The sequence below is a fragment of the Mustela lutreola genome, chromosome 1 (genome assembly GCF_030435805.1).
Source record: "Mustela lutreola isolate mMusLut2 chromosome 1, mMusLut2.pri, whole genome shotgun sequence".
NCBI classification, from domain to species: domain Eukaryota; kingdom Metazoa; phylum Chordata; class Mammalia; order Carnivora; family Mustelidae; genus Mustela; species Mustela lutreola.
The window spans coordinates 188,448,371-188,471,247 of NC_081290.1; the positions used below are offsets into that span (position 1 = coordinate 188,448,371).

Sequence of the window (22,877 nt, forward strand, 5' to 3'; positions counted from 1 at the left end):
CTTGACAGCCATTCACCTTGGCAGCCCGGAATCCCCCATTAACAATACTTGCTGCCAGAGAGCAAAATTAAAGCTTAAAAGAGGACATTGTTCAAAGTCAGGGCTGAAAGTATGAGAACTCCTGCCAGCTAATGAAATCTTGGGTAAGAAAGATCAACTTGGATAATTTAGTTATAAGGTTAAGACCGACAAGTTAACCTCTTGAGAAAAGTCAGCCTCATAAGCCCCACAACTATTTAGAGATGATTTATTTTAAAAAGTGAGGTCAAGAAGTTTCCTCAGTTGATCAGGATAGGAAGGAAGCAGAGGTTAGATAGACACCTCCGAGTTTGCAGACACAAGGCTTCAGGCAACACTAGGAAGCTTTCACGGGTCTGCTTCTGGGGCACGATGTAGGCGTGGTTCAACAGAACTGAGTCTGATAAATTTCAACAAGTTGGCTCCTGCTGATCTAATTCATTTCATGATGTGAGCAGCTGATGCCAGAAAAGAGCCCTAGAGCTGTAGCCTTAACCATACACACTAACATCACGATTTGCTTTCTTTTCCATTAAATTAACAACTATGAAAGCCTGCCCATTGAACCTCCACCCTCACACACGGTGCCATGCCTGGGCCAGTGACTGTTACTGCAGACTAACAGCAACAGATGAACCTAGTGGGTGGCCACTTCCTGGACAAGTAGGTGATGGCTGTTCTAGTAGAAAGCAGTGAGCAGGGCTGGCCCTGGGCAGAGGCAGAGCTGTAGCTGCCTACACGGTGCAACCTGAGAAGCACCCCAAAGCCCCACCCCTCCCAAAATGTCTCTTCCACCAGCCTGCTAAGGCAAGGTCCTCTTTTCCTATCTGGCTTGAAATTCATCATTAGATTTACTGCTTTTGCAGTAAGGTAAGGGAATCGTTGTTGAGGATGGCAGGAAATGTGCACGATTCTTGGGAAGCTAAGAAAACCAGAATGGAAATCTCTTCCATTACACCAAATCAATCTTGAAGTGCTTATCAAATGCTACCTTAGGAAACAAAGTCTAGGGCCCTACTAGAAAAGAGGTGGGTTCTAACTGACAAAGGGGCCATACTTAAAATACCCTTTGCCATCCTTAAGTCATACCGGGATCACAGAAAGGAGTACTTAAGGAATGTTATAAAAAGATAATACTCTATTAACCGCTAGCTTTTCATCCCTAAAAATTCTCTGTTCCTTTGGCTTTTCCATTCTGTTTTAGGATTCGGATCTACATAAATAAGTTCTTGACATCTTCTGAATAATACTTTGGCGTAATCCCCACACAGAATGATACCCATGTTTTAAAGAACAAACTTAAAAGGCTTACGTGGGTAAGGCGGACTTTACTAGTAAAGAGCCAGATGAAACCTGAGTGCCGAGTGGGCAGGAAAACAGTAGGATAAACGTGTGAACACAGAAACCAAGAAATGCTGCAGATGTTCACCCAGACACCTTTTCTTCTATACACACAAGTGGCTATTCTGGGTTCTTCGCTCCCATAGGCTCTATCACAAAGGAGCCTACCTGGTACAGCCTGATGATATGGGGGTGGCAAAGCATTTTCATAATTTGAACTTCCCGGAAAATCTTCTTCAAGTTTTCTTCATCCAGCTGGGTCTTGTCTATGATCTTGATAGCAACCTGAGAACAGAGGAAGAAAATTTACTCTGATGCATGATTAAAAGCAGTTCACTACAGAAAATTAAATCCACTTTAAGACGTTACATTCCACATAACGCAAATTACCAGCATTTTGTTTACAGAATGTCAATGAAGAAAATTATTTTACTCTTTTTAAAAAGGCATGAAATGGATTCCTAGCAAGTTGGTCTCAAAGGAACAGATTTCAAAAGCTAATGGGTCTTTCTGCCATTTCTTAAACTGCTCCAACGGTAAAACCCTAAGACAAACAAAATACTTCCTAACTCCACAGATGGGATCACAGTCTGGCAAATCATGCTTTGATGCAGACGATGGTACGCCGGGTCTCTCTCTTGCGAAGAGGAAATGCTTAAAGGACAAATACAGGACGAGTTAGTAAGGTTTGACCAGAAATTCCGCTGGTGCATCCCACAGCTCACCAGGTGCTAACATAACTCAATAGTAGTAGTGGCGGGGTACAGCAGGGTAGTAGCAGAGTCACTATATACGGAACATTACTGGGCACCAAGCAGAATCCTTAATGCTTTCCAAGTACTAAACCACTGATACCTCACAATACTTTACATTACTGTTAACCTTATTTCACAAATAGGGAAACTGACACATAGAGATGAAGTAATTTACCCTAGATTAAGTCATTTACAGCTAGGATGCACCAGATCCAGGATTAAAGCCCAGGCTGGTTGGCTTCATCAAATTCTTAATGGTAATGTTCTAAAAATCTGAAGATCTTTCTGTACTATATATACACTGCTTAGCAACAAACATCTATTTTGCCCATCATTGTTAAGCTATCCAGCAGCATACACATTTTTATTATTTTTTTAAGATTTTATTCATTCAAAAAAGAGAGATACAGTGAGAGAGGGAACAAAACCAGGGGGAGTGGGAGAGGGAGAAGCAGGCTTCCCGCTGAGCAGGGAGCCCAATGCGGGGCTCGATCCCAGAACCCTAGGATCATGACCTGAGCCGAAGGCAGACACTTAACGAATGAGTCACCCAGGCGTCTGGCACATATATTTTAAAACAGAATGAAAGACGAAGAATTTTTTTTACTCTACCAAATCTAAACTTCTTCACTATTCTTAGTGATATACTCAAAATACTATGTTGCCCTGAAATAAATCTATATCTCTGTCTTAGTTGATCAGTAAATAATCAAAAAATATTAGTCTGATGAAGGACCAAGCAAAGCTAAATTCTAACCCCCTCGAATTCTTCCAATTCTATGATTCTAAACTCTGAGAGAGGCAAAGGGACCTTACTGAAAAAAATTAAAAAAAAAAACCAGGGGAGCAAAATACCAATAATCAAAATGCTCAGCCCAGAGCAATAAAGACTATATGGAACTACACAAGGTAGATGATTCCAATATAAGAATGACTAACGTAAAAGTAACTTTGAAGTTGGTTCAGGTATTAGAATGAGGACTGATGGAAGAAAGGCCCAAGGAGACAAATTTCAGCTCAATTCCAAGAGCGTCCAATCCCTGCCTAATGATGGAATGTGATAAGAATGTGTTGGAAACAGAATCAACAAAGCTATAAGCAAGGTATGATGGTAGAACAGAGGATGGAGGGCGCCTGGGTGGCTTAGTGGATTAAGCCTCTGCCTTCCACTCAGGTCATGATCTTAGGGGCCTGGGATCGAGTCCCGCATGGTGCTCTCTGCTTGGCAGGGAGCCTGCTTTCTCCTCTCTCTCTCTGCCTACTTGTGATCTCTTGTCTGTCAATTAAATAAATAAAATCTTTAAAAAAAAAACAAAAAAAAACAGAGGATAGAGTATGACCTTCACTGGGGGGAGAAGCAGACACAGGGAAAGACTTCACAAATAAAGCAGAACTTGAGAAAAGAAAGAACTGGGATAGGCTGAGAAGGGGTTAGGAAATTATATGAAGAGAAAGAGCAGAATCGTTAACAAATCACACCAGCTGTTCGATCTCCTAGAAGAAGTCTTCTATCATCCCACCCTGGACAAGGGGGACAGCTCAGTGGCAGGGCGTCTGAGTGCCTCCCATCAGCATTTCTACTTCTCCGTGTTACTGTGCCATATCACACACGGGACCTTAACTCCAGCAACTGGTCTGGCATCTGTACTTGGTTCTCCAAGAATAGCTCCCAAAACACAATGTCCTCTTACAGAATGTCCTCTTACAGAATAAATATCTGGGTTTCAATAGTAATTAATTATTAATAAATACCTACACATGAATAGCACATTATACTTGACAGATTGTTTGCATATACATAACAAGATTAGAAACTTGCAGCCTTAGCCCTGTCACAGAGCTCCCCAACTAGTGTGCTAGAAATGGGATACAGGTGTACCCAAGGCCATGGATAGGTAGCAATGGATCACCTCCAGCCTCAAGAAACCTCACTTGAGGGGCACCTGGGTGGCTCAGTGGGTTAACCCTCTGCCTTCAGCTTGGGTCATGATCTCAGGGTTCTGGGATCGAGTCCCGCATCAAGGCTCTCTGCTCAACGGGGAGCCTGCTTCCCTCTGCCCTCCCTGCCTACTTGTGATCTCTGTCAAATAAATAAATAAAATCTTAAAAAGAAAAAAAAAAGAAATCTCACTTGCTTACCATAGAGAAAATAATTATTTTCTGTGTGTGCCATGAGAATGGAAAGCAATACTAAGATCTGTTGATTGTCAATTGTCCAAGGGCCGGGCCTCAGTTCGCCTAACCTGCCCGTGCCTGCCAGTGGACGGCACAGAAACAGCACTGGGGTAGAGGGTGGCGGTGGTTAAAGAGGGCCTTCAACACATTTGACCGTATTTTTGTACTTTTTCACCCACAAGAGAGAACTGAGTCACACATTAACTGGGAGAGTCATAGGGCCTCCCGATTCCCTCCTCCGATGAACTCCTTCTGAATTTCAAATGCGTTCTGAGGCAGTAAGATTTTCACAAAGGCAGAGAAAACCAAATCTAATCATCTATGAGAACACAGCTGGCTACAAGATCTTATATCCCACGCACCTAGAAACTATTTTTAATTTGATAGAGATAATGGTATAGTATGGATGTCGTTCTGCATTTCATAACAAGTGTATCTGTCTCCCCATAAAGAGACTATGGCCCCACATACTGAAATGCATTCTTATCTTTTCAGGGAAAACTGCATTAAGTATGATCTGTTCTTCAAAGGTGGATGCAGAGAGCTTTTAAACATCCAATCCCATCTTCTCCTCAGTGAGATTCAAGATACAACAAGACCCGGGCAAAGCTTGGCCTCGCACCTGAATATGGAGTCAAAAGGACGGACGTTGGCATCCAGCTGCCTGGGTTCCAAGTCTCAGAACTGCCCTTTTCATGTATAATCTTGACCAAGCTATGTAATTTGTCTGTGGCTCCTTAGAAATGTGGGCAACAGAACCTGCTCTAAAGGCTGCTGGACGTAAGCTCACGGCTGAAGCCTGTTTTGCATACAATGCCTGGCATGTGGTGAACAGGCCTTCCGCGTTAATTACAGGGACTGCTCTGACCTGTTTGTTTGTTTTCTGGAATCAAGCCTTAAACCTTAGGCATTTGTTGGCAAAAATGAGATTTGCTTCACTAAACAACAGAATCCTGGCTCTCAGACACATCAGTTCCTAACTCAAGGGGCAAGCGGAGGGGGCCAAGAGGCGAAGCAGCTAACAATTTGTGGGCCGCATTCAGAACCAACTGGTGGCTTCGAACTGCTGTGGGAAGAACATGGAAGGAATAAAGCTGGGGGAAAAACGCATTCCATTCGGGAGCGTCACACCAAGCCACAGGACCAAACCCACAGCAGGACCTGATCTTCAGGGCTGCGCCAGGGAGAGCACGCTCTGCTTCCCTTCATGGTGGGCCGGGGACCCCCTGCCCTCCCGACTCAGTACCAAAGCCAGAGAGGAGGACACACGTGTCACTGGGCACACGTGCCTGAGAGGACCACTGAATGGAAAAGACAACCTCCAAAAGCTTCGGCTCCTGTTTTAGCTGCAAACTAGAAGATGGAAGTTTTCCAGAAAATGGAAAAACACCAATGAAACGGAGAAACAGACCACGTCAGAGAGCAGGGAGTTGGCAAGCGAGTGTGATTATTCTGACACTACCTGAAGGGCTCGGTGATCGTGAATTTTCACTGCCACAGATCAGTGGCGGCTACACAATCAGGGTTTTGGCTGGAAGTACACACTCGCTGCTTGAAAAATGGAATGCATCCACAGCACACGGTAAATTGGTAGGTAAACGGAAGATAAACTCTCCAAGAATGTTGTTAAGATTCTGGTGTTGAGAATCTATGAATCACCTCCTTGTACCTCCATATGAAAAGCGTAACAAGTAAAAAAGGAAACTTCCAATATATTACCAAGGGACCATATATTTCTTAAAGTTTCTTGTTCTATATAGAATTCTTTTTCTCTTGCAAGAAGCAGGATATGAACTGACGCTAATATTAATTAAACACGGCACTGTATCCAAGATGTTGCTTACAGATATAGCTTGCCTAGAGACCTTGGGAATTTCTCTACCCAAGATATTTCCATTCGACGACCCCTTTTTTCAATGGCATGTGGCATGACAAAAAATTAAATTCAGATTGTGTCAAATTTAAAGTCACAGTTCTTTATTATTCATTCTAGAAGGGGGGAAAACAGCTATTTCCCCCTTTTAGTTCTCACTCCTAAACCACAGTTCCTTTTAACTCTTACCTAATTTTTGCAAGCACAGTAATGTTCACAGGGAATGGAGTTGAAAAAACAGTGCTTTCTTCACATCAGGCAATAATTCACTTGCGTATCCTGACACCAAATTCACAGGCAAGATAAGGAGACAATAAAAACCAATAAGCCAAGGAAAGGTTCAGTATTAAGATCAAAACAAACCACCCTTCCCCCTCACCCATCAGGAAAAAAAGTGGGTTCTTTCATTCAGGGATATGCAATGGCAAATGGGACAGTTAAAGAAAGGAACCACTTAGGAAGAAAATGCAGACCACAAGTGCTAAAATTCCTCCAGAAAGAGACAGCACACTCCCCTAAACCAGTATGCAGATGGACACACAATAATTTCACAAAATACAGTAAGCAGATTGAATGCTTTTTTTTTTTTTTTGCAGATTGAATGCTTTTAAGAAGGGAAGAGAAAACATTATGGGTGTGGAGAAAAGTTTTTTTTTGTTTTTTTTTCCCCCCAATGTTCTCTGAAGCAGTTCTACTCATTGAAATGCCTTAAAATTTGGCAGATATCAAACTTTTTGCCATTGTGAATGGTTTCCAAAGGGGTTGTTTTTACCTTAGGTTCTGTAGCTAAATTTTTTTAAAAGATTTTACTTATTTATTTGAGAGAGAGAGAGAGAGAGCACAAGTAGGGGGAGCAGGAGGTAGAGGGAGAAGGAGAAGCAGGTTCCTGCCAAGCAAGGAGCCTGACTCAGGACTCCATCCCGGGACCCCAGATCACAACCTGAGCAACAGACGCTCAACCGAGCCACCCAGGTGCCTCGGTGTAGGTAAATTTTTATTATCTATTTCTTGATTTCTAGATCATTCTCAGCTCAGATCTAGTATCATTTCACAGTTGAGATATGTACTGTTCAATACAGAGCACGGTGGCCACATCTGACTACTGAGCACTGGAAATGTGGCCAGTGCAAACTCCTATGCTATGAATGCTAAATACAGACCAGATCTCAAAGCCTTAATATTAAAATGAGAATATAAAAGATCTCATTGATAAATTTTATATTGATTACATGAAGAAATATCATTTTAGAGATACTAGGCTAAATAAAATATATTACGAAAAACTAATTTCAATGAAAAGGCAACTTACAGAATTGGAGAAAATATGGTAGACCATGTATCTGATAAGGGGTTAATTATCCAAAATAACCAAGGAATTCAAATGACTCAACAAAAAAAACACAAATAACCCAATTTTAAAATGAACAAAGGACCTAAGTAGCATTTTCCAAAAGAAGACATACAAATGGCTAACACATGCCTGAAAAGGTACTCTACAACCCCAGTTATCAGGGAACTGCAAATCAAAACCACAAGATACCATCTCGTGCCTGTTAGGGTATCTATTCAAAGACAAGAGATAACAGATGTTGGCACAGATATGAGGAAAAGGGAAGCTCGTGCACTGTTGGTGGGAATGAAAACTGTATAGTCACTATGGAAAACAGTATGGAGGTTCCTTAAGATATTGAAAACAGAATTACCAGCTCCAGCAATCCCACTTCTGGGTGTATATCCAGAGGAAATGAAGTCACTATCTCAAAAAGGTACCTGCACTCCCATGTTCATCGCAGCAATATTCACAATAGCCAAGGTATGGAAACAACCTAAGTGTCTGCCAACAGACAAATGGATAAAGGAAATGTAGCTTATCTATCTATCTATCTATAGATACATATAACTACATTTTCTTTCTCCCCCCGCCCAGGGCTGAATAATATTCAGTTGTATGTATATATGTATCTGTGTGTGTATGTGTGTATATCTATCTATCTATAGATAGATAGATAAGCTACATTTTCTTTATCCATTTGTCTATCTATAGATAGATAGATAGATAGATAGATATACACACATACACACACAGAGATACATATATACACACAACTGAATATTATTCAGCCCGGGGTGGGGGGGAGAAGGCTTTGTGATGACATGGGTGAACCTGGAGGGCACTGTGCCAAGTGAAATAAGTCTGAGAGAGGAAGACAACCACATTACCACATGGTATTACTTATATGGAATCTAAAAAAAAAAGTAAAGTCAAACTCATAGAAACAGAAAGTAGAAAAGTGAGCGCCAGGGGCTGGGGGACTGGCGAGCAACAGGGACAGGCTGGTAAAAGGGTACAAACTTTCAGTTAAAAGATGAATAAGGCCTGAGGATCTAATGTAAAACACGGTGACTATAGTTGATAACACTATTGTATAACTGAAATCTAAGAGGATAGAATTGAAATGTTCTCACCAAAAACAAACAAAACAACCAAACAAACCAAAAAGGCAAATATGTGAGGATGAACGTGTTAATTAACTCAATCAGGGGAGTCCTACACGATGTATAAGTATACAAAACAACACGTTGTGCTCTTTAATATCTTACAATTTTGTCAATTACACCTCAAGAAAGCTGAAAAAAAAACCACAACTAGTTTCACCACTTCTTTCTACTTTTGTAAATATGACTACTTGAAAAATTTTTTAAAATGATGTATGTGGTCCACATGGTGGACAATGCCAGTAAGCTGCCTGCTCCAATACGTACTACACGAAGATGACTTCTGAAATACTGGACTCAATGTTGAGAACTGCCAGTTACTGATCTCGAAGAAACTTGGCAGGTTGCAATCCACTCAATGCTCAAACACCGCCTTGGGAGAGAATCTTAAATTAGGTCTCAAAAGTTGCATTCCAAGAACTCAATTTAATTCCATTAAAAAATGTTTATTGAACAACTGATGGGCTTAAGGTGGTGCCCTTGTGCAGTCCGGTAGAAGCTAGTCTCGACAGGGTTCTGTGGAAGAATTAAGTTTTACTCTTTTTTTTTTTTTTTTTAAAGATTTTATTTATTTATTTATTTGACAGACAGGGATCAAGTAGGCAGAGAGGCAGGCAGAGAGAGGGGGAAGCAGGCTCCCTGATGAGCAGAGAGCCCGATGTGGGGCTCAATCCCAGGACCTTGAGATCATGACCTGAGCAGAAGGCGGAGGATTTAACCCACTGAGCCACCCAGGTGCCCCAAGTTTTACTCTCTTAAGATAGTAGGCTAAACCGGCAGGCACTAACTGGACATGATTAATGATGTCCCACATGGCCATGGTCAGGACGTAAACTGGCCATATTCTTGGGATATCCTGTCTCCTGTGTTGCAACCAATCAAGGAGGACTCCATATTTGAGTCGGTAACAAATAGCCAAATCAAGTTCTAAGGGACAAAGCTAAGACAGATATTCGGGAAGAACTGACTATCCTATCCATTTTACATATCAATCACAATTCCCCTTCTAGAACAATATGCAACTGTGAAGCCTAGGGATTGACTGAGATGTTGGGATTCCAGCCAACAGGAGAACGCAACATGACCACCAAAAGTGAGAGTAAATCAGGTTTCAAAGGAAACCGTTCATAATATCTAGTGGGACTTAAGGTCACTTACTTTTCTCTACTGCTCTGCTTTGGCTGTACTAAACAGTAAAAGTGAAATTGTTCTTGTATTTACGTCTGGAGGATAGAGACTCGGGAGCTTCCTGAAGTGAGAAAAGGGACCAAGAACCATACATACGTTATTCTTGGAAGAATTCCTAAGGTGGAACATGGTCAGATTGTGCATAATTAATCAAAGGAAATTTTCTGGTGATTACTTGGAATTCAAGGGAGAGAAGGGAAATTTTTCAGACAAAAAGAAAATGATTTCTCAGTTCCAGTAATTCCCATCTGGTTAACATTTACCCTCTCAGAAAGCAGAAGTCCTAGGAGTATCTCTAACATAACGGGCAACTCTCTCAGCCACACCGACATTACTACCACTGCTGTCATTTAAACACTGACACAGTGCCGGCAACACTTTGTGTGCTTTCCACAACGTTGAAATCAACTCCTGCCTTTAAGTTTCCCACTGAAATGAACTAAGTGAACAAGGAGTGGAGAAGAGGATGGAGCTGACCAAAACAATGAAGAATTACTTACAAAAAGCAGTGCCTGACCCATTTCTAGGTATCTATTTCCAGTTGATCATGACTTGGAAGCTGAAGAGGGAGAATGAGAATTGGACCGATGGCTTAATTCCAAGGTTAGGGACCTATTTAAAAGAATACCCTGAAGCCCTCAAACAAAGGACAGAAGGGAAAGAGCAGGAAAGAGGCAGTGGGACTGAAGAATGCAGAGCAGAGAGGAGACTTTGAACACTGAGGGACCGCAGGAAGGCATTGGAGAGGAGAAGAAAAGGATTAAGAAGGAAGCTCCAAAGGTTCAAACTGGCCACCAAAGAACAGTATCCCAAAGAAAAGGGTATTATGAAAAAATAGTAATTATCACAGCAATGTTCTGAAGTAAAAGAAAAACAAGGAGCAGCAGTTAGTCCAAGGCAAAATTTAAAGTTATGGTAGAAAATGAAGCTATGAAGAATGGCAGTTGAGTCCCAGAGAAGAGAGATTAGACATGTGGGTGAAACTTGGCAATGACCTCAACTGTGAGGTTAGACGGAGGCAGAAAGCTGAATGAATTTCAAGATGAATTTTCTTAATGAAGTACTCTGTCCTGGAGTGCCAGCTCATGGGTAAAAATAACACACACTCACAGAAGAAGTGCGCTCTTCCCAAGGACGGCATTTGTCAAGGAGCCTGTGTCCCGTTAAGCACATTTCGCTGTAATACCTAGAACACTCAAGCTTTTTAAAGCACCAGCTGGAAAGAATGCTGAACTCAAGTGGCCCGCATAACTTTCTTATACTTCCCCGATGGAGATTTATGACACTGAGCATGGTGCTAACCTTACAATGGTAGTGTTGTTCCTGGTGAACAGAGTCAGCAACAGTTCATATTTTAAGTTGTTTTAAATTATATTAATATGCCCCCAAGGCCTAATAAGACAGCCTGCAGTAGCAAAAAGTTGAGAGAACCAAGGGAACACAATAACAGCTGAAAAACTACCCTAAATTCCTCATCTTTTACATTTCCCAGCTCTTTGGTAATGAAAACAAAGGGAAAACTGGAAGCGATCTCCATTACCAGGGAGCACCTTATCCTCCCTATTTCTGAGACCTGCTTGTCACACATGCTCACGTGCCCTACTGCGAGCTGTCACAATGTATGTCTGTGTCGGACCAGGCTATCTAGTCTGAATGCTGATGCTGGGCTGTCTTCCCTGAATTAAAGACCCAGTTTCCCTGTGCCTGTTAAAAACATGGCACCAAGTACCTTCTGATGGGGATTCTTAATCACAGCTGCACACCATTAGTGTTGGCAAAAAAAAAAAAAAAAAACTCCTCTGGGATTCCACCAAAATGAGACTATTTGGGGTGGTGGTTTTTAGCATTTATTCTGGCTTCAATGAGTTCCCTATAGTTAATGGTCATCACATTTGCAAATCAAACATTTTATATTTCCATGGTTAATGTTTGTGTTTGATGGGCTGAAGAGTGAAGTTTAAGTAAATTAAATCACTCCTCTGGAAAGTCTAATGGTAAACAATTAATTAATTCTCAAATTTCTGGTATTTATTCTAAAGGCAGGAAGAACACTATTGATAATCCTGCCATAAAAAATATGAAAAACTGCTCTATTAAAATGTAATTCATTATCATATGATTTATTATTGTATATATCTATATGTTAACAGTTTGTACCACATTGAATGTAAAAACACAATTATATGAAGTATGTACTTAATATAACAGACTTCACATTTAGTAAACTTGTTTGTCCTTTCCTGTAGCAAGATTAAATGCATCCTAAATTCTGACCTTCTATGACAGTCCTAAACTGACATTACAGGGCAAGTCTAGAATTTTGATAACCTTTTAAAGTATCATCAAGGATTTTAAGTTATCATAATGGTGCACTGACTGACTAAAATGTTGAATACAGTTAATACCAGTGAGGGGCTTTTTTAGTCATTAAAAGTATCCATAATTTAAGCAAAAACCAACCCATTACACTGTCTTTTGGGCCCTCTTCTGATCTTGACAAGACTGTTTTTAAGCAAGTTGATATGACCCATAACTCACTACCAAAGGGACCTCCAAAATCTCCAGACATCAGAAAGTTTCATTTAAAGTAGACATATTTGCATAAATATCTTCTCAAAAAACAACAGATTATGAGGAAAACCATCCAGAAACTCAAAGGAATGAGACCGAGGAGATGAGCGAACGAAGAGAGAATGCAGAGAACTGCAGGGAAATGAAACATTCGTTGATAATAACCTCATACTAAAAATCATTCTCTCTCCATGTTTAGAAGTCCTTTTGAATTTTCCTGAGGTCTTTGGGTCACAGATTTCTACAGAGAACACAATGACATCTTTGAAACAAAGTCAAACAAAACCCTGCCAATAAATCAAATGTACTTTTCTGAGTAGAAGATGGCACAGGATAAAGAGTTCAGGGAAGGAGAGACATCAGAACTAACATCCACAGTATCAGGATATTTTCCCTTCTAAACAGAGTCTTGCTAATACAACAGAAACCATAATATGAAAGAAAGAAGAGAGAGAGAGAGAGAGGAGAGAGGGAACAGGAAAAGGAACGGAGAGGAGAGGAGGGAGGGAGGGAGGGAGGAAGGAGCTACTCTGGCTAACTTTGGGCAAAAGGTTTAGAAACAGACAAACATATTAGAACCCTCAGGCTCTGGAGAACAATTTGGAAATCACTGGGATGGCCAAAGAGCACTGGACCAAGAGCTGGGATCTAGGACTCCATTCCCAACCCCATCACTAAAATACATTTGTGGCAAACCTTGGGCAAGTGTCACCAGCTCTGCAGTCCTCCACATTCTGATCTATTACATAAATGTGTGCCTGTATGTACTTGAAAGCAGGGTTATCAAGACAAAAGCTTCTCACTGAGCCAATTCCTAAAGAAAACTCCCAAAGATATTGGTTTTGTTTAATTTTTTTTTTAAGTTCTAAGTATCATTCACATAAAGTAAAACAGAATCACTAGTTAGATAACTCTCAGTCTTGAACAATTAAAATAGTCAAGCCACCAGGGCGCCTGGGTGGCTCAATCATTAAGCATCTGTCTTTGGCTCAGGTCATGATCCCAGAGTCCTGGGATGAGCCCCGCATCTGGCTTTGCACAGCGAGAAGCCTGCTTCTCCCTCTCCCACACCCCCTGCTTGTGTTCCCTCTCTCGCTGTGTCTCTCTGTCAAATAAATAAATAAAATATTTCAAAAAAAAAAAAAAAAAGTCAAGCCACCTACTTTTATAGTGCTATATAATGTAGGACCATATGCTAAGCAAAAAAACTGCATTTACCACAGCCAAGAGAGCCTCAGGGAATTTGCTCCTAAGTATTACGCTTCTCACTTAAATTAAGCAGCAATTACATTAAACTAAAGCATAACACCACTGTTTACCTAGGGAAACCCTGGCCTGTGCTGCTAATATTTTCACTATTGGTAAAGCCAAAGTCTCCTACTACTGATACTAATAACATTAAATAATCAAGTATATTGATATCAATCTCCCTCCCGCTTAGAGAAACCATGGTAGACTAAATTAAATGGAATGTGATACTAGCCACAAATAAGCCAAACTAATTAACCCATAAAATACAACTTAAATGAGAAGACACTAACACTGAAACCAAAAAGCCAAGTCTAAGGTCTTGGATACGCTATCCAAACTTGATGAAACTGTAACTATAGTAAGAGTCTTAGAAATGAAAAAACCGAGTGCTTAGTTCAGTTTGTTTCACATTTTTGCGTTTTAGACAAGTTAATTCCAATATATTAAACATCAATGTAGTAATAGCTAAAATATACTGAACACTCACTGTATGCCATGGTAATATTGCTTTTTTTTCCTTTTTACTATGGCACCCTTCCAATATAGACAAAAGTAGACAGAGTATCATAAGTAGCCATTATTAGCTTCAACAATTATTAACTCATCAGCAATTCTGCTCATCCACACCTCCATCAAGTTCATCCAAAATCCCAATCACCATGTTTCATCGGGAAATATTTCAATTATTTCTTTAAAGAATTCACATTCCTCTTTAAAAACATAACCATGGAAGAAGCATTATCGCGCTGGAAAAAATGAACAATAATTACAGGCCTCAGCTCTTCATGCTCACAACCACCCGACGGAGTTAGAACTGTGATTAGTCCCATGAGACATGAATGCGCATAGCACTGGTACTACAGTACTAGCCAGTTCTAGTTCAGGTGCTAGTACCTCACCCTGGAGCTCTAGACCCTAAGCCCTTAACTACATTATGTTTTGCCACCTCTGAGAACTAGATTTCATGGTATAGTAATGAGTTCTTTAAAATAAACATAGAAAACTGGCTCACAAAGGAATTAATGACGGACAACACCAGAAGCCAACAGAAGTTTGAAACAGAGAAAGCATACCACAGTGCCTCACCCCTCCTCCAACTGCTTTCTTCACTTCTACATTTATGCTTCATGAACACTTCAACCTTCCTCCATTTACAATAATGCCAGTCATTATAAGGTTTATTCTTTCCATGGCAACCCACTCTACCAGAGGTACTCTGGTCGATTTTTAAATCAAGAGGTACTCAAACCAACTGTCATCAAAAAAAACTCACTGGATAGACTCTTACTCAAAAACAAATATTCTCTACAGAAGTCATATAATATGTAACAGAGAGACATTACGGCGGCCAACCTCCAGTGATTCTACACACATAATAATAATATATATTCACACTTTTGTGTAATCTCTTCCCTCACCTCCTGCTGGACTTGGAGGTCTTGAGGAAGTAAGAGGCCATGTTTCAGAAGACCATAGGAAAAGCAACCATGGGTGCTCTCAAATAACTATAGGCAGTATCTTTTAATTTTTTTAATATTTTATTTATTTACTTGAGAGAGAGAGTCTGAGAGACAGAGCGCAAGTGCAAGAGAGAATGAAAGAGAGAGAGCATCGGGAGGGAGGGACAGAGGGAGAGGGAGAAGCAGACTTCCCACTAAGCAGGGAGCACCACATGGGACTCTATCCCAGGACCCTGGGATCATGACTTGAGCCAAAGGCAGACACTTAACTGACTGAGCCACCCAGGTGCCCAATAGGCAACATCTTTATAACATGAGGGTGTCCTCCAGCCAAACGGCCCGCAAAAAGTTAGTCATAAAGTCAAGGACTCAATTCTACCAACAGCCTGAACAATCTTGGAAGTGAATTCTTTCCCACCTGAGTCTCCAGATGAGAATATCATCTACCCAATACCTTGACTGAAAATTTGTGAGACCCTGAGTGGAGGATGAGGCTGAGCCGTGCCAGGCCTTCTGATCCACAGCTGGGAGGTAATCAATGTGTGCTCTTTGAAGCTTAAGTTTTAGTTGCACAAGAAAAAACTAGTACCTCATGGTTCTTCACGATGTAGGTAACGCTTACCTCTAGGAAATTCCAGGCCAGGAAAATCTCTTCCATAATTTATGGTCTAGAAATCTAGCCGTTTCACAAAGAATTGAAGCATATGAACAGAACTGAAGCTCTTTCTTGAGCAAAGCTCTGGCCCTCCTTAGAGCTATTCTGGCAAGCCCTTTCTGTGAAAACATAGGTAAAATCTTCACTGGAAAAGGTAAGCATGCCAGACTCATTAGTTTTCAAACAGTTACTTTTGTCACCTGCAAAGATGGTACAAAAAGTATGTGTATATAACTTCCTTCCAAAGAGGACAATATGGAAAGGGGGAGAAAGAGTAACCTTACAGTGGAGAAACCTGACACACACATCTCCGCCGGGTGACCAAGGTCATTATCAGCAGTGATAATCACACTGATAGCATCTACCCTTATCAAGGGATGATGTGATGAGAAGGGCACTTTCTCTTTTTGGCCCTTCTCCCTAAAATATATAACCCCCATCTAATCACAACAAAGACATTAGACAATTTCCAATTGAGGGGCATTCTATGAAATACCTGACTAGTATTCCTCAACACTGTCAAGGTCATCAAAAACAAGGAAAGTATGAGAAAACTATCACAGCCAAGAGGAGTTTAGAGATATAATGATTAAATCTAATGTTGGATCCTGGATCCTGACACAGAAGAAAAAGACATTAGGTAAAAACTAAGGAAATCAGAAGAAACTCTAGACTTTAGTTAATAATAATGTAGGAATATAGGTTCATTAAGTACGACAAACGTATATTCTAATGTAATGTATGAACGAATAATGGGGGAAACTGCATGTGGGGTATTTGGGAACTCCACCATATTAGTAACTTTTCTGCAAATCTAAAACTACTATAAAAAAGTTTATTACATTTTTTAAACAATCACATCCATCTCATTTCAAACACCACAACAAAATACTCTGCTCTTCTGGCACCACAGTCAAGTTCAGTCTCTATCTACTATGTTAGATAACCTCAATTTAATGCCAGAGACACCAGACCAAAATCAGTTTTCTATTCTTTCCTCAATTCCAATAACCAGAAAGCTCAATAAACTAAATTTTACACCAGACATATATCCAGGGTCAAAACTAAATTTCCATATGACAGATATTTTGGAATTTTTTTTAAAATTTACAATGAAAGAATCTTTTTTGTTGTTTCTTCTTTCTTTTTCTTTTCCTTTTTTTTTTTTTTTTTTTTTAACGTAGTTTTGTGAACCTGACAGCAAATCATGGACAAATTCTACTTTAAAGTCGAGGGCTGCACAGGGCTGGGAAATACACTTTATCACTTGGATGGCTTCCTTTTGCTTAATAATGTAAGTTAAAGAACTCATCGCTAGTTTTGGTTGCTTATGTTGCCAGAAAGCAAACACTAAGTGAACTCTGGTAGCCAGAGTGTTCTGGTAAAATTATATCAATCTCCCTTCTTCCCTACAATATTTCTTATTCTTTTAAATATGTTTAAAATTTTAGTCTATAGGTCTTTTACTAAAAGATATTTAAAATTCTTTCCAACAGTAACCTTTTTTTAAAAATTTACAAATATTTACCCAGAGAAAAGACAAGCAATTCACTAACAAGACATTTACAAGACAAATACTCACATTAGTTTTTTCCCCCTTAGAAGTTTCCCTGCTCTCTCGTATTTTAGTTCATTTTCAGAAAATAGCTGTATTGAGATATTATTCATGTAATATACAATTCACCCTTTTAAAGAATACGAGTCAGTGTTTTTTAGTATATTCACAGGGTAGTCCCATCATCACAATAATCTAATTTTGAACACTTGGTCCCCCTAAAAGAAATCCCATAGCCATAGGCTGCTGCTACTCATCCCCCACTCCTCACCAGCACAAGCAACCACTAATCTACTTTCTATCCCTATGAATTTGCCTATATTGAGCATTTCATAGGAGTCCTACAATATGTAGTCTTTTCACTTACCATAATGTTTTTAAGGGGCATCCATGTTGTAGCACGAGCCGGTATTTCATTACTTTCTATTGTCAAATAACAATCCACTATGTGGACAGACCACATTGTAATGATCCTGTTGATGGTTTTCTGGGTGTTTCCACATTTTCGCTATTATGAATGATGTTGCTATGAACAGTCATGTAAAATTTTTGTGTGGAGATGTTTTCATTTGGATTTAAACATAGGAGTGGGTCATACTGTAACATACTGGGGTCATACAGTAACGTCATATATATTTTTAGAAATTTTAAGGAAATGGAAAAGTGGCTATCTCATTTTACATTCCCACCAGCAATGCAAGAGAAGTTTCTAACATCTCTACATCTTCACCAATACCAGTGTTATTGGCCATAGGATTTCATATAGCCACCCTCATGGGTATCTCATTGTGGTTTTGATAAGGTTTTCCTAATGACTAATGACATTAAGCATCTTCTCACGTTTGCTGGCCTGCTGTATGCCTTCTTTGTTCAATTTTTAAAATTAGGCTGTCTTTTTATCATTGAATTGTAAGAGTTATTTATATATTCTGAACACAAACCTCACAGATACATGATTTACAAATATTTTCTCCCATTCTGTGAGTTGCCTTTCACTTCTCTGATGGTATTATTTGAAACACAAAAGTTTATTTTGATGTAATCCAATTTATCTATTTTTCATTGCCCCTTGTGCTTTTGGTGTCAGACCTAAAAAAAAAAAAAACCTGCTAAATCCAGATAACAAAGATTTGCTCCTATCTAGGAATTTTATAGTTTTAGTCCTTACGTTTCTATCTGTGATCCATTCTGAGTTAACTTTTGTGTGTGGTTTTTGCAAAGCAGGGGTCCAACTTCACTGTGCATATGGATATCCAGCTGTCCCAGAACCATTTCTTGAAAAAAATGATTCTTTCTCCTTTTAATTGTCTTGGCACCCTAGTAAAAAGTGAAATGACCATACGTGTAAGGATTATTTCTAGACTACTGAATCTACTCCACTGATGCATTTGTGTATCCTTATGCACACTGTCTTTCCTCCTAGTTCTTGATATTCCAGATATCCACATTCACCTTACTCTGTTAAGGCTGATAATTAGTAAACAAAACAATGGGTTTAATAAGTCTCAAGCACCAGATATAGAACCTAGGAAGACCCAGAACCCAGTTGTGATTTTAGCAACGGCTGATGAACCAGACCAAAAAGATTTTTGCTTGTGGCTTAAAACTTAGTTTTTAATATTTTTTTTAAATCGATAAAGCAAATAATAAAAATTAGAATAAAAACAATCAACCAACTTAGCATATTAACATCAAATAAAGCAACTAAGACGTAGAGTAACAGTTACTAGGCAACCACAATGATAACTAAATGGAATGTGTGGTCAAAACTATTACTTCGACTCATTCATGCATTCATGTAAATGTGTATGTTTAGATCTCAACTACTTCCTTTAAAAAAAAAAAAAAGGAGGTGTTTACAAAATCAAATCTATAAAGTGAGACAACTAAAAATAAAAACAAATCAATGGATTCTTTCAGCCACGGTGACCTTGGGAAATGGCCAAACATTTCCAGATCAGCAGGCATGCAAAGAATTCAACAGCATCACGTCTGTGAGTCTACCAGCAATGTGTGTACAGGGAAACTTCTAATATATGGGACAGGGGCAAACTGTTAGACCTTTCAAAGAAGTATAGATGTAAGGAGTTCTGGCCCTCATCTCCCAAAATCTCTGCTTTTTAACCAAAAAAGGATGAAGAAAACCAAGATTTCTTTGTTCTCTGGTTCCTCCAAAGTAGGTCAGGTCTGTGTGTAATTATTGGGTTTCACATTCCTTCAGAAAAGGAAGAGATGTCAATGCATGGAGATTTTTAACAAACAGCAGACTCAGGCTAGGGGTAGAGGCAAGAGTGACTTTACTGCTAACCAAAAAATAAACTGGGAAACAGTCTTTTGTTTTACAGTAAGCCGATTTTCAGACAGGTTAGGAGAAGAGGCCTAGTTTCTCATTCTAACTACAACAACTGAACTTGAACTTGTGGATAAATCCTCCTTGTTTCATCTGCTGCCCAGGCATGCTCCCCAGTTAGCAAGATTGACAGAAACTGTGAAAAATAAGTTCATGTATTTACTGGAGGACTTTATATGCAAGAACACCAATGAAGAGATTAAGAACTAGTCTTTGCATTACCAAAATTCTGTCCTTAGAAAAAGAATCACTGCAGGTTCCTTCCCACAACACACTCACAGAAATTTTTTTTTAATTTTTATTTTTTATAAACATATATTTTTATCCCCAGGGGTACAGGTCTGTGAATCACCAGGTTTACACACTTCACAGCACTCACCAAAGCACATACCCTCCCCAATGTCCATAATCCCACCCCCTTCTCCCAATTTTATGGCAAAATAGGTCATATACAAATCTTGGTGCTTTATGGGCTTTTCCATTCCACCCCCACCTCAGAATAACCACTATCTTAAAACTCATGTTATCATTCTTTTGCTGCTCTTTACAACTTCCCCATATATGTACCACCAAACAACCTATTGTTTAGGTATGTCTGTTTTTAAACTTCATGTAAGTAGAATCACATTTATTATTTTTAACTACCTTTTTTGATCCTGGTGATATTTAGAAAATTGTTCCAAGAAATGCATGGAGTGGTATCTAATTTGCTTTATGCTAGTCATCCTTTTCTGAATACATCAACTTTACATATTGCTTCAGAGTTGCTAGATAGTTGAGTTGTTTGCATTTGTACCTATTTTGAACAGTACTTTAAATACTCTTATACAAGTCTCCTGGGCCACGGGTGTAAGTTTCATTAGGGTGTATACTTAGGAATCACTAAGTAAAGCCAAACAGTTTCCCAAAATGGTTGCATCCAACAGTGCAGGTGTTCCCACTGCTCTCTATCATCTCTAACAACTGCTATTTTTTAATTTTTCCCAGTCTGATGGAGAATGGGAGGCAAACAGCTTCTCACTGTTTCAGTCTGCATTTCCTTCACTACGAAAAAAGACTGAGGATCTTTTCCTATATTCATAGACCATTTGTTCCTGGTCCAGTGAAATGAACTTATTTGTGACTTTCCTATTTCCTTTTTTGTTGCTGTCCTATCTTTTTTTTTTTTTCCTTTTAATTTGAGGTTTTATATTCTGAATAACAAGCTTTATCAGTCTATCTTCTCTCAAGTTGTGGCCTATTTTTTTACTCTTTATGATGTCTTCTTTTTTAAGTAAATTTTTCATTGAACCATAACATATAAGTGTAATTTACATACACAACAGCAAGTTAGGGTTCTCAGTAATTTTTACAAGCACACGGGGTCCTAAGATACAAAATTTGGAACCACTAAATCATACCTATGTGGTGGCGTCTTCTAGTCCTCCTGCTGCTAAAATGCATGTGCCCCACTCCCTCTCTGCATGCAACTCTAGAAATCTCCAGATCTGTCTCCCAGTTCACTCTCCAACTCTGTTCAGTCTGCATCATCTTTCCATTGTTTTTCACATAGGTCTTTTATTTTTAGAGGTTCTATTGAGACCGAGCTCTTCTTGCACAGTTTTCTCATCAATTTTGAGTCTCTTCATCATATATTTTTAATTCCCTCTTTTATTTCTTCAAATATCTCTAATAATCTAGGAGACTGATAGTTACTGCTGATCTTCTAGTTTTATCTATCACTGCGCAACAAACCATCCCAGGACTCAGAGGATTAAAACAATAATCATTTACTTGGCTCACAGATTTGTGATCTGTCTGGGCCTCAGAAAGGACAGCTTCTCTCTGCTCCATGTGGCATCACCTAAAGCAGCTTGAGAGGAGAGTGAAGAATCCACTTTCAAGACAGATGACGTACAAGGCGAGCAAGTCAATGCTGGCTGTCTGCAGGGAGCTAAGTTGGGGCCGTGGGCCTGAGGCCTCTAATCCTCATGACGTGGGTCATGAGAATAAGGAATAAATGTGTGGCATTCTTATGGCTTAGCCTCAGAAATCACACAGTATCAGTCCTTGTCAGATTCTTTGGGTCAAAGCAGTCACAAAGGCCTGCCCAGGTTTAATGCAATGGGACAGACTATTTCTTCCCGGTAGAATAGCAAGGTTTTAGAAGAACACGTGACATCAGTCAGGAAATACTATTACTGCCCCCTTTGGAAAATCTAATCTCACTCATAGTTGCTTGTTTTTTTGTGCAAGCTCACATTTCTTGCCACTTTATCTATAAAGATTCTTGGAGATCGGTCTATTAAATACGTTTCTATAAAGATCTGATCTATTACTTTTTAAATTTCTAGATCACTTATTTCTGCTCTCATCTTTATTATTTCCTTCCTTCTGCTGTCTTTAGGCATTGATATTTGTTCTTTCCTATCTCCTATAGGTGTAAGGTTAAGTTGTTTATTTGAGATTTTTCTTGATTCACTGAGGTAGGCCTGTCTGGCTATGTACTACTTCCCCTTTAGGGCCAGACGGTTGTGTTTTCATTTTCATTTGTTTCCATCTATTTTTTTTTTTTTTACTTCTTTTTCGATTTCCTCGTTGACCCACTCGTTGTTGAGCAGCACGCTATTTAGCCTCCATGTGTTTGTGGTCTTTCCAAATTTTTCTTGTGGCTGACTTCTAGTTTCATAGTGTTGTGCTCAGAAAAGGCGCATGGTATGATTTCAGTCTCTTTGTATTTGTGGAGGCCTGTTCTGTGACCTAATATGTCATCTATTCTGGAGAATATTCTATGTGCACTTGAAAAGAATGTTTATTCTGCTGTTTTAGGATGGAATGTTCTGAATATATCTGTTAAGTTCATCTGGTGCAGTGTGTCATTCAAAGCCATTGTTTCCTTGTTGATTTTTTGTTCTGATGATCTATTCCACTGATGTAAGTGGGGTGTTAAGGTCCCCTACCATTATGTCATTATCAATGAGTTCCTTTACGTTTGTTATTAATTGTTTTAAAATATTTAGGTGCTCCTGTGTTAGATCTGAATTTTACTCTCCCAGACACTTGGGAAGCACAATCAACCAGAAGTACTTTCAACTAAGCTATCACCTTACGAGAATTTCAGGACTAATGGGTTAATAAATCTGGTTGCAAAACCATGTGAGTGTGGGCTTCTGTTAAGGCAGTTTTTTGGCAGACTCTCCCCCCTACCCA

At 39.5% G+C, this 22,877-nt stretch overlaps 1 protein-coding gene across 7 annotated transcripts in view; it reads right to left on the reverse strand.

Annotated features, from left to right (window-relative positions):
- SIK3 (SIK family kinase 3) overlaps window positions 1-22,877 on the reverse strand; it is a 248,299-nt gene that overhangs the window by 117,063 nt on the left and 108,359 nt on the right. For all 7 annotated transcript variants that reach the window (XM_059181601.1, XM_059181603.1, XM_059181602.1 and 4 more), the window contains exon 2: window positions 1,528-1,644. In XM_059181601.1, the coding sequence (XP_059037584.1) occupies window positions 1,528-1,644 (117 nt within the window). The remainder of the gene's footprint in view (window positions 1-1,527; window positions 1,645-22,877) is intronic.